At 43.0% G+C, this 15,441-nt stretch overlaps 2 protein-coding genes across 4 annotated transcripts in view; one reads left to right on the top strand and one right to left on the bottom strand.

Annotated features, from left to right (window-relative positions):
- wipf3 (WAS/WASL interacting protein family member 3) lies at positions 1–14,355 on the top strand. The gene is made up of 8 exons (XM_053493241.1): positions 1–262; positions 3,363–3,450; positions 5,741–5,870; positions 7,844–7,999; positions 8,980–9,672; positions 12,313–12,453; positions 12,635–12,736; positions 12,917–14,355. The coding sequence occupies exons 2-8, from the start codon at positions 3,379–3,381 to the stop codon at positions 12,955–12,957; spliced, it is 1,335 nt and encodes a 444-aa protein (XP_053349216.1). The 5' UTR covers positions 1–262; positions 3,363–3,378; the 3' UTR covers positions 12,958–14,355.
- Positions 14,251–15,441, bottom strand: part of wu:fc38h03 (acetylcholinesterase collagenic tail peptide) — an 18,592-nt gene continuing 17,401 nt past the window's right edge. For 2 of the 3 annotated variants that reach the window (XM_053493240.1, XM_053493239.1), the window contains one exon: positions 14,529–15,372. In XM_053493240.1, the coding sequence (XP_053349215.1) occupies positions 15,303–15,372 (70 nt within the window). In that variant the 3' untranslated portion in view covers positions 14,529–15,302. Of the gene's footprint in view, positions 14,318–14,528; positions 15,373–15,441 lie in introns of those variants that run through there. The other variant, XR_008357855.1, reaches the window with a different exon arrangement.

Here is a 15,441-nt window from a genome sequence, read left to right on the forward strand (position 1 = left end):
GCTTCCCGTTATAGTGGTGATTATAACACACACACACACACACACACACATTGCGCTCACACACTGCACATGTTACCGTCCTTTAACAAGTGTGTGAAGTGTGAGCTGGAGCTCAGGAGCGCGTGTGAAGTGTAGAGGAGCGGTGTGTGTTTAATTCCTCTTTAGTCTAATAATAACCGGGAGGAGGAGAGTAACCGGAGCCACACACACACTCACACACACTCACACACACACCCGGCTTCAGGCCTGCTCTACAGCTCAGGTACAGTGCACTTTATTTAATCACCAACTTTATAATGCATGAGGATCTTTTATTGTATTGTATAAAATACAACTTATACACACACACACACACACACACACACACACAGATCTGTATAAATAACAGGAAGGTTTTGTGTGTACTTTGGGTCAGAACTGGATCTTTCAGTGAAATCTAAATGTTGAGTAAAAGTGATGTTATGAACAGTTATGTGTGGGATGTAATAATCTACTTTAAAATAATCTACTAATGCGCTACTGTCTCAGTGTAAACAAACACCTGCACCAATAGATATTAATTAGAAAAGATAAAGTGAATATTTTTACTGGGATTAGTTCATATTTTCACTTTGGCTGAAATAACAGCGCTGAAGTGGTATAAGTGAATTTAAACACGCTGGAGTCGTTTTAAGACAAAACTTCATCTTTATCCCATCTACTTTTTCCATTTCTCATCTGTGATTCACTCTCTGATTACCGAACAGGGAGTGTATTTGTCTGACCACCAAAGAAGGACAACTTAGTGTAAACAAGGCGTAAGTTACTCAACCTTACAGAATGTGATTTCTTTGTATTAATAAGTTAGACGGAGAGTTCTGCTGTACAGAAAGACACACAGACATGTACGTGGGCTTCAACCTCAAATAATAATAATAATAATAATAATAATAATATCACTGATTACATTAAAGATCAGAAGATTATTATTATTATAGTTAAACTTTTTAACTGTTTCTACAAACTCTTTTTCTGTATTTGTTCAAACCTGCAATGACATTTTATCCAAACACACACACACTTCAATATGGACTCTGCCCCCCTTTCGCAGCTCTAACTCTTCCACTCTCCTGTGAAGGCCGTCCACAGGATGTGTGTCTGTGTGAATTTGTGTCCATTTATTCTGTAGAGCGTTTATGAGGTCAGACACTGATGTTGGACGAGAAGGTCCGGCTCCAGTTCGTCACAAAGGTGCTAAAACATTATGCTTTATAGCCTTTAAATAACTCATCTTTGTTATGGGATGAAAGCTGGATTATAAATCATTCGTTCTGAGACGGCGTCTTCTTGCAGCACGTCCAGCAGTCAAACGAGATGCTTGTAGAACTGATACATGTGGAAGTGCTGTGTAGAACCTGACACTCTTACACACGTCACCGGGCTACTGTACCTGCTGTCACACTGTAGAGCGGCGTCAATAACCAAACAAGTGTGTGTGTGTGTGTGTGTGTGCGGGCTTTAGTTTTTAGTTTTAGAGGAGAGAATTTTTTTATAATCACACACTGCTTTCTGCTCTGTTCCAGCACAGGTGTGTTACTTAAGGTGTGTTTACTTTTATATCACACGCTATTTCACGAGTACGTCTGAGTTTCTCTACAGGTCCTACAGCAGCAAGGTGTGTGTCTTTTCCACCATGTGTGTGTGTGTGTGTGTGTGTGTGTGTGCAAGCTCCTAATGAGACCCTGGAGAATAGCTCACTTGTTGTTAAGAAGCTGCCTGTTTTTTCCCGAGCAAACATCAGAGCTGAAAATCTCTAAACTCTTTCCAGTAACTTTCCCAGAATGTGAAAACACCCTCAGGACTGAATAACCTGCACTCCGTCTCCTAATCAGGTTTAGTGACCAAAAGGCAAAGGCATTTCAGAACCTCGTGTCCGGAGTGTTTTTGTCTATTTAAATATAATTTTTCTTCCCCATACTCCTTCATTAACCCCATTGTTCTGCTCAGCGTCTTTCTCTTGTACACATTCCCGAAAGCTGAAGACAGACAGATAATCACGTTATTGGTTGAGGAGTCGGGCGTCACGTCACTTGGCGATGTTTTTCAGCTCAGAATGCCTCGCTTCTTTCTCTGTACGACTGTGGGTTGCTGGATTTTAGGCCGTTCTACAAAACAATCTACTCCATTGTTAAATCCTGATTCCTCTGCCTCTTGGAGGAAGAAGAAGCCCCTGAAGCGCTGGTCTGAGATCAGTCTTTTTGAGGGGCATTCCAGGCGATGAGGTTACAGAGTGGATAGCGAGAGGCCCGGAGTAAAATGCAGCTTCTGTCCCGAGTTTTCTCCGGGAACGTTCTGTCGGCCATTGTGGGAGAAGCAGATAGTTTTACCCTGGAGAGGAAGCCAAGTTCCTGTTGTCATGATGGACACATTTCCTGCTCAGCGCTATTTAGCGTTTAGGAAAATGGGGGTGGAATGAAGAAACAATAGACTTCATAGTGATGTTTGGAACAGTACAGTGTGAACAAGACAGAGAACCGAGAAACAACATGAGACACAGACGGAAAACACAACCGTAAGGACAGACAGAGAGAAGGAGAGAAGGTGGGAATGATAAAAATGTGTAACACTCGTATCAACACAAAGCACGGATAGTGTAGTGTGTGTATATAGTCTAGTTATAACACCAATAAAAATGATTTCTGCATTACTTTCAAGAGCGTCGCCAGTTTAGTTTTTAATAAGAATACAAATCTACAACATAACACGGGTGTAATAACACTTTAATCCAGTTGATCCCACACTGATGAGGTCATAGATTTTACACACGTCGGTCTAATGGTGTTTCCGAGCTCCACCGGGTTCAAGCCTGAGTTCAGGTGTTTGCAGGTGCCTGGGTTCTCTGGTTTCCTCCTACACCTTAAACACAAGTGTAAGTGAATCGGCTGTGCTGATTGACCTGGATTGTGAACGAGTGTCCGAGTGTGTGTGTGTGTGTGTGTGTGTGTCTGCGTTGTACTGGCATATTCACTGTGGATCCACCCTGAGCAAAATAAAGCGTCTGCTGAGGATGAATGGACAGAACCGGCTCTGCTCACACGCCAGGCTCATGAAGGACAGATCCTTGTGGAATTTTGTTAGAACGCCGGATGTCATGTTTTTTCCTTAAGTCCAGACACCAGACACCAGACAGTGCTCCTCTCCTCTCACCTCAACCTGATCACACATTAAAGGATGCTACAGGGATTTTCCCATCATCAGAGAGAGATAAAGTCTGAGAATATCTAATGATCAGCTTACATTAGTGTGAGTTTGTGTGTGTGTGTGTGTGTGTGTGTGTGTGTGTTTGAAAGAGAGTGAAAGTGTCTCTACTCTTTTATTTGCAGGTTTATAAGAGCAGCCATGCCTATCCCTCCTCCTCTTCCTCCGCCTCCACCGCCAGCTCCTCCCCCACCCCCACCAGCTTTCCTACTGGTAACACACACACAAACACACACACACATACATACAATGCATATAAATTGAAACTGTAAACAGTTAGACATGTGTGTTCAGTCACGGCTTATCAGCACATTCACCCTGCAAACCACCTGGATCGACGTGCAATATTAATTAGAGCTAAAATTACACACACACACACACACACACACACACACACACACACAGAGTGAAAGATGACGCTCAGTAGTGTCACGTTTTGTTTTCTGACCAGCCCTCTCTATAGGTCTCCTGGTTAATTTATGTTTTATGTGAAGTGTCTTAGTGTATAGTGCCACCTCTGGTGCTTTTGTGCACTGCGCACTCCCATACGTTGGCATTTGGCCTCTGTACCCCACCACACTGAATATGCAATGAAACACTTAAGATGTGAGCAAAGCCAAGACTTTTAGCTTTAATTAATACTTAATTAAAATGTAATACTTGGATAAAAATCCTGTGCAGTCAGTGACAGCCTGAAGTCAGCCTGGACGTGACTGAATGCCGAGTTTCCTCCCTTAAGACGCTTTGTCAGGGCTTTACTGCAGCTGCCTTCAGCTCCTGATTGTTTGTGGGTCTTTCTGCCTTCAGTCTGGACTTCAGTAAGTGAAAAGCATGCTCTACTGGGCTGAGATCAGGTGACTAACTTGGCCAGTGAAGGATATCGCATTTCTTTGCCTTGGGCAGCTTTCACTCTATGTTTTGAGTCGATATCCCTCTGCAGTATGAAGAGGTCTTCTATAGGCCCCGCAGATTTTTTTTCTGAGCAGAGAGTCGTGCCATGGACACTGAAGAATTCATCTACTTTTGTCAGCAGTCAGGTCATCAATTGGCCCAGTTTGACAGCCACACACACTTATGCCATAACACTGCCTTCACCATGTCTGGAAGATGATGTGGTGTTTTGGATCATGAGCTGTTCCTTTCCTTCTCCATACGTTTCTCATCATTCTGGTACTAGTTAACTTTCATTTCATCAATCTAAAGAATCTGGCAAAGTCTAATCTGTCCTGTCTGTTTTTGATCATTCCCAGTGGTCTGCACCTTGTTGTGAAGCGATTTCATAAAGCTGTCTCTTGACTGTAGACTTTGACAGTGAACACTTCCTGTTTTTGACTTGGCTAGATGTTGTCAACGAATTGTTCGAAGGATGTTCTCCTTCACCATAGAGAGTGGTGTCTTCCGTGGTCTTCCAGGCCTATTGCTGTGGCTAGGCCTACCCGTTAGTTTCTTCCTTGTAAGAATGTTGCAGACTGTTGTATTGGCCACTCCCAATGTTATTGCTCTCTCTCGCTCTCTTTTTGTCTCTCTTTGATTGATTTGTTGTATTTTTCATAAATATTTTTATGTTTTTTTGCATAGAGTTCTGGTTTGGACCTCATGATAAGAGCTGAAGTCAGAACTTCCTTCCTTTTATCTGCATAATTTGTCATGAACTAACGAGGGAACAGGACACACCTGGCCCTGTACCTGCTTGTCAGTCGTTTGTTCCATTATTTATGAGCCATTAAATGTGGGTGTGTGTGTGTGGCTGTAATTTCTGAACGGTTAATGCCAGACTTTTGTTAAACCCCTTGAATTAGAGCTGAAGGTCTTGACCTTGCTCACTTCTTGAGTGTTACATTTTATATTCAGTGTGATGCTGTACAGTGGACACATACCAAAAAAAAATTATCTTTGTTCCAAAATTAATTAGCCTAACTGTAACTCCTTTGCTAAGTGCAACTCACCAGATGCTAATTCAAACTAGCAGTGCAATAACATCCCTCATTGGTTGATTGAGTTTGTTAAATCAGTGGATCAGTTATCGAATCAGAATCGAGTCACATTTTTTCATTATTTTGATGAACTTACAAAAAAAACACTGCTTCTATTCCAAAATTTAAGTCTTTGTAAAAACCAGCAAGTTCCCTGTGTAGTTCCACAATCGTATTGTAGGTCACGCCGTATCAAATGGTTATTCCTAGTATATTATTCCAGGTATTTAGAGTTTATAAAATCATATCTGATCATAAATGTAACAAATACAGTTTAAAGTATTGTGTAACAGATCTGTCTGATAAACGAATAAATTATCTTAATAGAAAGGATCATATATCATTCAGTCGCAGTGTAGACCTGCAGCACTAATAGTGCATTAACAGTATAGGGTGCAGCGTTAGCGTTTTATCCCCGGGTGGGGCATCTCACACAGCCAAACAACCACGAGAACAAAATGTACCGTAGTGTGCAGGTGTTTATATCTGTGTACACACTCCAGGCCATGTCTTTGTGTGTTCTTTCCCAGTCCCAGAGCGAGCCTCCTAACCCGCAGCGCGGTGAGGGAGGACGCAGCGCGCTCCTGGCAGACATCCAGAAGGGAACCAGGCTGAAAAAGGTGACGCAGGTCAATGACCGCAGTGCTCCTGCCCTTAACCGTGAGTCCAGATCAGAGCGCTTCACCCCACACCTGCCCCCTCACACAGTTCAGTTCACACACATTAGAGCAGGAGCGAGGTCCGCGTACAGGACTCGCTCGGTCCGATCTCAGGCTCAGGGACGGGGATGTCAGAGTCGGGCAGTAGGAGTCAGATCTCAGTATATATCAGACGCAGACATTAATAAAAGATTACTCCGTTTTATTACTCTGTAGGGCTGAGAGTAAAAAATGCTTTTTGGTGTGTGTGTGTGTGTGTGTGTGTGTGTGTGTGTGCAGTAAAAGAAAGCATTAAAGGACACAGCGTAATACTGAGGGACTGTCTCTGCCATAATACACACAAGAAATGGCACATCTGTTTTTATAGCTAAATAACAATTTCCTAAATCCATTAATACCTCTCACAGTGTCCCCCATTCTGTGTCTTCCACTCACCCCAGTGTCCCTTAACCCCAGTGCCCCCCACTCAGTGTCATTTACAGTGTCCCTCACTTACAATTTCCCCTTAAACTCAGTGTCCTCCACTCACCCCAGTGTCCCTCAACCACGGTGTCCCCCACTTACAGTGTCCCTCACTTACAGTGCCCCTTACTTACAGTGCCCCTCAACCCCAGTGTCCCTCAACTCCAGTGTCCCTCACGTACAGTTTACCTCAATCCCAGTGTCCCCCACTCACTTTGTCCCTTACTTACAGCGTCCCTTAACCCTACTGTCCCCCACTTACAGTGTCCCTTAACCCCAGTGTCCATCAACTCCAGTGTTCTTTAACTCCAGTGTCCCTCAACCACAGTGTTCCCCACTCACATTGTCCTTCGCTTATAGTGACCCTCAACCCCAGTGTCTCTCAACCCCAGTGTCTCTCAACTCCAGTGTCCCTTAACCCCAGTGTCTCCCCACTCACTTTGTCCCCCACTTACAGTGTCCCTCAACCCCAGTGTCCCCCACTTACAGTGTCCATCGGTCCCAATGTCCCTGAGTCAGAGTGTCTCCTACTAACAGTGTGTTCTTTAATCTCAGTGTCATTCACTTACAGTGTCACTCACTTTGTCCCTTACTTGCAGTGTCCCTTAACCCTACTGTCCCCCATTTACAGTGTCCCTTAACCCCAGTGTCCTTCAACACCAGTGTCCCTCAACCGCAGTGTCCCTCACTTACAATTTCCCTCAACCCCAGTGTCCCCCGCTTACAGTGTCCATCAGTCCCAATGTCCCTGAGTCACTGTGTTTCCTTCTAACAGTGTGTGTTCTTTAATCTCAGTGTCCCTCACTTACAGTGCCTCTCATACTTAGTGTCTCTTATTCCCATGTCTCACATACAGTGCCCATCCTCTTATTCTGTGTTCCTCTCTCATAGTGTCTTGCAATTGCAGTTTCTCATGCAGTGTCCGATACTCTCATTGTCCCTTAGTTTACAGTCCCTCAATCTGTGTTTCTCACTCTAAGTGTGTTTTACTTTGTGTCCATCACTTACAGTCTCTTTTAGTCCCCGTCCTTCACTTGATGCACTTCACACGATGCTCAGTGTCTTGCACAGACAGTATCTCACTTACAGTGTCTTTCATGCTCTCACACTCACAGTGTTATCTGTGTCCAACAATATCAATTGTCTACTCTCAGTGTCTGTCATTCTTACTGCTTTTCACTTTGTGTCCCACACTCTCAGTTTCCTGCGTTATCTGTGTCTCAAATGTACACCAAATGATATGATAATAACATCATTCTAATTGGATGGAATTAAAATAAATACAATCTTAAAATCTAATTACCGCTAAGAGTTACAGCCACAAACATGGTTCTAACAAACACCAAGTGAAACATTAGGAGTAAAGAGTATTTCTGTATAGACACACACACACACACAGAGTTTAAGATCCAACCCCCCTGACAGTTTACAGGATGTGAGGGGGCAGGTAGTTGCTCTTCTGTGACAGACTGTGTCTAAGCTGCTGGTTCTTGTGTCCCTGTCTCACTCTAGAGCCCAGAGCACATAGTGAGGACGGGAACAGTGGAGCGGGTGGAAGCTCTGGTGCCACACCCACACAAGGACCCGCTTTAAGTGGACTTTTTGCTGGAGGATTTCCCATCCTTAGGCCTGTTGGACAGAGAGACAGAGGCTCAAACACCCGCCCAGGTGCCCCATGTAGTCCTGATCCACTGCTGTGTCTTTTAAAGATTAACCTTTAGGTTCTGTTCAAGTCAGGTTTGTCTACTGTTGTGAACACTGATGAAATGATTTGTTCATTTGAAACATGAGATGTTTATAGTTAATTTCATTACTTTCACAATGTCTTGTCCTAACATTAACAGACAGCTTATAGTGCTGATAACCGATGCTCACTGGGCACACTGGGCGCTCGATCTGCACCTGCTTACACATGAGACAATCGCGGTGTTCCTGAGAGAGACCACAGACACACCACAACCCTGATCAAACTAAACCCTGGCCAATCTAAACCCTGACCAATCTAAACCCTGACCAATCTAATCCCTGGCCAATCTAAACCCTGACCAATCTAAACCCTGGCCAATCTAAAGCAATCATAGTGCCATGCGTACACATTCACGCCCTTGATCTTTTTCACATATTACAGCGATTAGTCCTGGAACTGAACTGGATTTTGTTGGGATTAGAAACACGCATTACTAAAACATGTGTTATAGTTCTCAAAAGTGTTGTGCTGACCATGTTTGTCTTTATGAAGGTGATGATCAGGGTCTGGTCTACAGGAACAGGTGTATTGGTAATGAGATCAGCTGAACCCCACACACAGGTGGATTCTCCCAAAGACACCAAAAATATTTGAAGTGTTTCACACCAGTGCAACACAACTTTCACATTAAGTTTTGTAAACTACAGCATTTTAAAAAATGTAAATGATTTTGTGTAGATTTATGATTTTAAACCCCAGATGAGTCCATTTGAATTTCTCGGTGTGTCATTAGAAATGTGGAACCCCCAGTTCAAGGGAGTGTGAATACATTGCACAGGAGATGGATTCACAGCAGTCATGGTGAACACAACACGAGGAAACAGTGAGAATAATTTAAAACATAAAGCTTTAATAAAGTGTCTCTCTCTCTCTCTCTCTCTCTCTCTCTTTTTTTGTAAAGTGGCCCGATCCGGTTCTTCTGCCAGCCTGAAACAGCCTCTGTGGAACCTGCCATCTCAGGGAGAGAGTTTCACGGGTAGCACTCCAGATCTCTCTCCTTCACGCAGACCTTTGGAAAGGACCTCTTCTCTATCTAAACCACGCCCTGTCTCGTCCTACACAGCCCCACCTTCTCCCAGCCAAACCACTCCCCCAAGCTTTAAGCCTCTGTCCTCTCCTCCCACCATAACTCCTCCTCCTCCTCCATCACTTCTTTATCAGGATCATGCAAGTAATAAGACACCTCCTCAGTTTGTCTGTCCTCCTCCTCCTCCTCAAATCACTAAACCCACATGGTTACCAGTTCAATCTCATGCCATCCCAATGCCCACAATGCCACCCCCACCCCCTCCTCCCTCAGTCCCACCTGCCTCTCATCCTGACAGGTTGCCAGGCTTCTTCCACACTTTGCCTCCTTTTCCAAAGCCAGTAGATGCCAAGTTTGGGAACTTCAGGGATGTTCCTCCTCCACCTCCTCCTCATTTTCCATCCTCTTTTACACCTAGTCTTCCTGCGCCTGTGCCCTCTCCTCCACTCCCCCCGCCGCCGAAAGCTCACACAGTGACCACGTACCGACCCGCAGTTCCTCCGCTGCCCCCTTCTTACCCCTGCACAGCCCCCAGCCGGAGGCCTCCTGCAGTGCCACTTAGTGCAGGTACAGTCCCACTGAAGGACAGTTTGAGACATGTAACATATTTTTGGATAAACTATAATAAGGAATTTCTATCAAATTCCTAATAGAAGCAAATCAGCATCTTGAGTGATGAAGCACATGTCTGATTGACCACGCCCTTAGGGCTAAAAAACATTTTCCCTAGACATGGGACTCACCAGGGACTGTCCAAATCTATATTATCACGAGACCAGGTGCAATTCCATTCGTATTGTAATTCTGTATCACTATTTTACAAATATCCCAATTTGATATTAAACTATTTTAGATTTTGTCACAATTCTAAACAAACTTATCAAGTAATTTGTTCCAACTACACTGGATTCTGTGCTGGGTGAACGGATTAGAGCACCACCTAAAAACGTACGTGTACACAGCGGTTCCTCGACATATGAGTTTAATCCGTCCCGGAGGCGAGTTCTTAAGGTGAAATTTTGTTTTGTGAAACGCACTGTCCCATAGGAAATAATGTACTATAACACTATAATCATATTGTTTGCATTTAAAAACAATCAAAGCATTCAGAAAAGATATGAAAATGAAGTAAAATATAAAATAAATAGACATTAAACCCAGTTCTCTTACTCCACTACATTCGGCTCCATTTGACTTGTTACTTGTTACTTCTAACCATTTATTCTACACATGCAGACGGTGGATCTACCGCATGACTGTTTCACCAATCAGACGCAGCAACATTAATCATATGACCCCGTTTGACCAATCAGCCGTGGTAACCACATCTTCAGCTGGTGTTCTATAATTTATAAATTCATCCTACCGTTGAATCCGTCCTACATACGCTTACTGCGCACGCGCAAACAAAAGTTTCAGCATCTTTCTCTAATTTTGCGGAACCCCATGAATCCAAGCTGCTACTAGTGGCCTAGTGTTAGTGTACAATCTTGCAGTGAGTATGGAATGACGCCCCAGACCATGACGGACCCCCCACCTCCAAATCGCATTCCTGGCATCATATACAAAGCATGTTTCAGCTTCATAATGCTGTGACACACACTTGATGCATATATATATATATATACAGTGGAACCTCGGATTACGAGCTTAATTCGTTCCAGAAGTGGGCTCGTATTCCAAAACACTCGTAAACCAAATTTAATTTTCCCATAGGAAATAATGGAAACTTAAATTATTCGTTCTACAGCCCAAAAAAATAGATACATAAATATAATTAATACAAAATATAAAGTAAAAATAAAACAAATTAACCTGTACTTTACCTTAAAAAAATTTAAAATTAAACCCCGACAGATAAGGGTTTTCGTTTGTGCATGCAGTGTATGTGTGTAAAATGTGCGCGCGCATTCTCAGGTTGCCAAATAAACACACAAACTCTTCTCTGTCGCGACTGTTTTCAAAGGTGAGGAGCTGTTTAATTTTTGTTGTTGTTGTTTTACTTTACAGCAGTGATCCTGTTAGTATGCACTCACGCGAGTGTGACTAGCGATGTTCCTTGCTAATTTTTAAACGGTTTTAAAAACGGTCTCTCCGTTAATGTGTGTGTGTGTGTGTGTGCGCGCGCACACGCACATCTTACACACACACACACACACACAGCGCGTGCGTGTACTCACCCAGCAGCAGGGACGATTACCTACAATTCTGCTGCAAGAGAGAGAAAAACCGTTGGCTCACTTGTGATGACATAACGCTCGTTGTTAAAACAAGAAGCGCATGCGTGAAACATGATACTCGGTGCTCGTTAACTAAGACAATGCTCGTTTTTCAAGTAAAAAATTATTAAAAATTGTTGCTCGTCTTGCAAAACACTCGTAAACCACGTTACTCGTAATCCGAGGTTCCACTGTATATATATGCAAATATATAATTATTATAATTTCTAAAAAAAAAAAAAACTGAAATTGCTTAGTTACTTAGTTACTCAGTACTTGAGTTTCTTTTTCCTGAATACTTTTTTACTCTTACTTGAGTAATATTTTGGATGAATACCTTTTACTTCTACTTGAGTAATATTATTTTGAAGTACAGCTACTCTTACTTAAGTAAATCTTTTGGCTACTTAAACTTAATTTATAAGAAACCAAAACTGTAAAAAAAAAAAAAAAACTGAAAGCAGCTCCCTTTTCTTCTTGATACCTTCCCTGATAATATTTTTGGGATGGTGCTATATCTTCACTAAATCTTACACAAAATACAAAATAACGCACAAGAAAATATCTAAACTCGCTTCACTCGGCTTTTCAGTGACGTGAACAATTTTTAAGCGGCTCCTGGACGTACGCGCCACTTAGCAGAGCTTCGGTTCGCTCAGTTGTAAATAAGGTACATTTCTAATAAAGTTTAAATAAAGTAAATAAAGTTTTTCACATTTCTAATTTTCACACATTGAGGGATAATAAAGCTGTAGGTGTGATCCTGGTATCTGTGTTCAATACTACATGATAAATGAGTTCTCTATATCTATAGTCTCGTGCTCAAATCTTTATAGATCCCTTTTCCATTCTATATTTATCAAGACTCCCTTTATTGTTTATAAATTTCTGTAATATAAACTGTCTGTCTTCAGGATTCTCTTAAGTAATCAACTGCAACTTACATTAAAAACAGCTTTTGGATTTAACTTGTCTGATTGATTGACAGGTGCTGGAAGATTGGCTCCTCCCCCTGCTCCACCCGCTCGTTCTCCTTCCACCGAGCTGTCCAGCAGAATGCCGCCTCCTCTCCCGCCCCTGCCCCCTGCCCCGCCCCTTGCAGTGAGGAATGGCCACCTGCACAGCTTCGGTACATCAGCCATGTTAATATACATAGGGGGTAAGACATCTGCGACTGCACAGAAACAAACTGGAGCAGCAGCAGACGTCTTTATGCTTCAGTGTAGTGTGTGGACTGATGAGCTCATGATGTCTTATTTAACACCACGGTCTTTATTGTGTCACTATGTTCTCGTTTTTTTTTTTTTTAGATGACTTTGAATCGAAGTTTCAGTTCCACCCAGTTGAAGATTTGCCTCCTCCTGAGGTGTTCAGGCCGTTTCCCAGAACTTACCCGAGCAAAGAGAACAGAGGTATAACCCCAGCCCTGTGTGTGTGTGTGGTCTTCTACCTAATTGTGAAATTCCCAGTGAGGATAAGCAGAATAGACGCTGGATGATGCATTAGCAGGAAATACCGATAGGCGCAGATGTCTTTAAGAAGTTTATACTGAACACCTGCCACGATCTGAACACCTTCTTTCCTTCCTACAGTGTCTTCACAAGCTCCTGGCGTGAGAACCCACCTGAGATGAAACAGCAGCCTGTGATATTTGGTGCTGAGTTTCATCAGCCCAGGATAAACTCTTTATCACCGTCTTTGCTGATGACAAAAACAAACGTCCAACTTCACATGAAGCTGATCTTTGCACTGAACAATGTGAACCATCAACCATTTCAGCCCAGACCTCAGGAGACAATCCAGTAGAACCTCAGGACCGCTTAGCATTATCAGCGTTAACCAAAAACTGCAAAGTGTGTTCATGATACAGAGCCGTAACACTCTCACTTCACTGCAGCCAGTATACATCGCTTTAGTTCATAAGTAACACTGCTTAATAACACAGCTTTACACTTCCACTCAGTCTGTAGAGAGTGGTTAAAAGGTTTCATCGATCTAATAGTGACTCTAGGAGAGGAGGAACACATTAATGTAACACTGTAAGAATAATGGAGGATAAATAAGATGAAGTTACCTTCTGCAGTTCCCTGCCCAGGCCGTGTCACTTTATTCACTCGGTCTGTGATCTCATGCAGTCATGACAGGCACTGGGAGCCAGACCGCTCCGTACTGCGCTACTGTATGAGACTCATGTTCATATCATTTCATTCTCTGAATATAGAGTCTGTGTTTTTGCATGCATGATGATTTTTAATATAATATTATACTGTATATACACTCAGTGGCCACTTCATTAGGTACACCTTGCTAGTATTCAATTTTATTTGTATAGCGCTTTTAACGATTTACATCATCACAAAGCTAGTACTGGGCTGCAGATTTGTCGGCTCCACGTGCAAGATGTGGCTTTTCCGTTCCACCATCCCGTCCCAGAGCCGCTCTACCGGAGTGAAATCAGGTGAGTGTGGAAGCCGTGTGACCTCACCATCATGTTCAAGAAACCAGTCTGAGATGATTTTAGCTGTGTTATCCTGTGCCAAGGGATGGACAGGCTCAATAACAACACTCAGACAGTCTGTGGTGTTTAAATCACACTCAGTCAGTACTAAGTGGCTCAAAGTGTGGCAAGAACCAGTATCTCCCCCACAACATCACACCACCACCACCACCAGCCTGAACCGCTGATACACGGCAGGACGGATCCGTGCTGTCATGTTGTTTACACTAAATTCTGACCCAACCGTCCGAATCGAGACTCATCAGACCAGACGAGGTTTATCTGATCTTCTCGGGTCTGATGTTGGTGAGACCATGTGACCTGTGGCCTCAGTTTCCTGCTCTTAGCTGACCGAAGCGACACCCGGTGTGATCTTCTGCTGCTGTAGCACATCTGCTCCAAGGTTCCACATGTTCCATGTTCAGCAGACCTCTGAGAACCCAGAGAACTGCCCTCACTGGGGATTTTCTCTTTTTCACACTGTTCTCTGTAAACCCTAGAGATGTGTGTGTGTGTGTGAGAGAGAGAGAGAGAGAGAGAGAGAGAAAAAATCCCAGTAGATCAGTACTTTGGAAAATACTCAGACCAGCCCATCTGTTACCAGCAACCTCACACCACTTGATCAAACCAAGGCCATTAAAATCAGCTGATTGTATATTCATGTTAACAAGCGGTTGTAAAGGTGTACCTAATGAAGTGGCCAGTGAATGTCCTGTACTGTATAAACACATTCATGCGAGACACTCTGAGAAACTGTGCCACCTCCTGGACCCCGAGAGAAGTTTCACAATTCTGAGTCCTAATGAAATAAATAATATTTAACTAAATATACTGAATCATATTTTATTGTACTCGCAATTTAATAAAAACAATAGACACGTAAAGAATACAGGTGGACTATTTCTTAGCACACACACACACACACACACACAGAGCAGTCATGGCAAATAAAATACATGCAGTGGTAAAAATTTATTTAATCTTAATCAGTGGTCAAAATTCACACATCAAGGATCAAGGATGTTTTTTCCTATTTTTAAATGAGAATTATTTATTTGATGATGTAATTCTGGACTCTTATATCCAAGTCTGCACTTTACTACATTTTATTAGAAATGGAATCTATGCACATGAAGCTTTTCATGACATCAATATCAGCGTCACACATTTTCTCCTGTTACACGTTTCAGCTAATCCTCATCTGAGGAACAGTGTGAGTGCAAAAGTGTAACATTCTGCTGTGTTCATCTACACATGCATACACACACGCAAATATATATACACACACACACACACACTCCTAACGCTCCTAAATGAAATAAGGACATTAATAAATAATATTAAATGTAATAAATAGAGTCATGACCTTTATTAACCCTCTCTCCACACTGATCCTGTGTCATGATGCCGAGAGCTCGACACTTTCAGACCTGCAGGACGACCCGTACGTGCACTCGTGCATGCAGGTGTGTGTCAGAAGCTCAGGTGACGGGTTTGCAGCCGGTGGAGTCGATGATGCAGGACTCGGTGCATCTGAGCTGTCCGTATGTCCTGTACAGACAGAAAGCATGCGTGAGGGGAGGGATAACGGAGACACTCAGCACTGGTGGTGAGGAGAAC

The sequence above is a fragment of the Clarias gariepinus genome, chromosome 3 (assembly GCF_024256425.1).
Source record: "Clarias gariepinus isolate MV-2021 ecotype Netherlands chromosome 3, CGAR_prim_01v2, whole genome shotgun sequence".
NCBI classification, from domain to species: domain Eukaryota; kingdom Metazoa; phylum Chordata; class Actinopteri; order Siluriformes; family Clariidae; genus Clarias; species Clarias gariepinus.

What these genes read in the sequence shown, in the direction of transcription:
- wipf3 (XM_053493241.1), top strand. Translation starts at nt 3,379, where the DNA reads ATGCCTATCCCTCCTCCTCTTCCTCCGCCTCCACCGCCAGCTCCTCCC. An exon ending in TGCAGTGCCACTTAGTGCAG is followed by an intron (nt 9,673 to 12,312) that starts GTACAGTCCCAC and finishes ATTGATTGACAG; the next exon opens with GTGCTGGAAGATTGGCTCCT. An exon ending in CCCGAGCAAAGAGAACAGAG is followed by an intron (nt 12,737 to 12,916) that starts GTATAACCCCAG and finishes TCCTTCCTACAG; the next exon opens with TGTCTTCACAAGCTCCTGGC.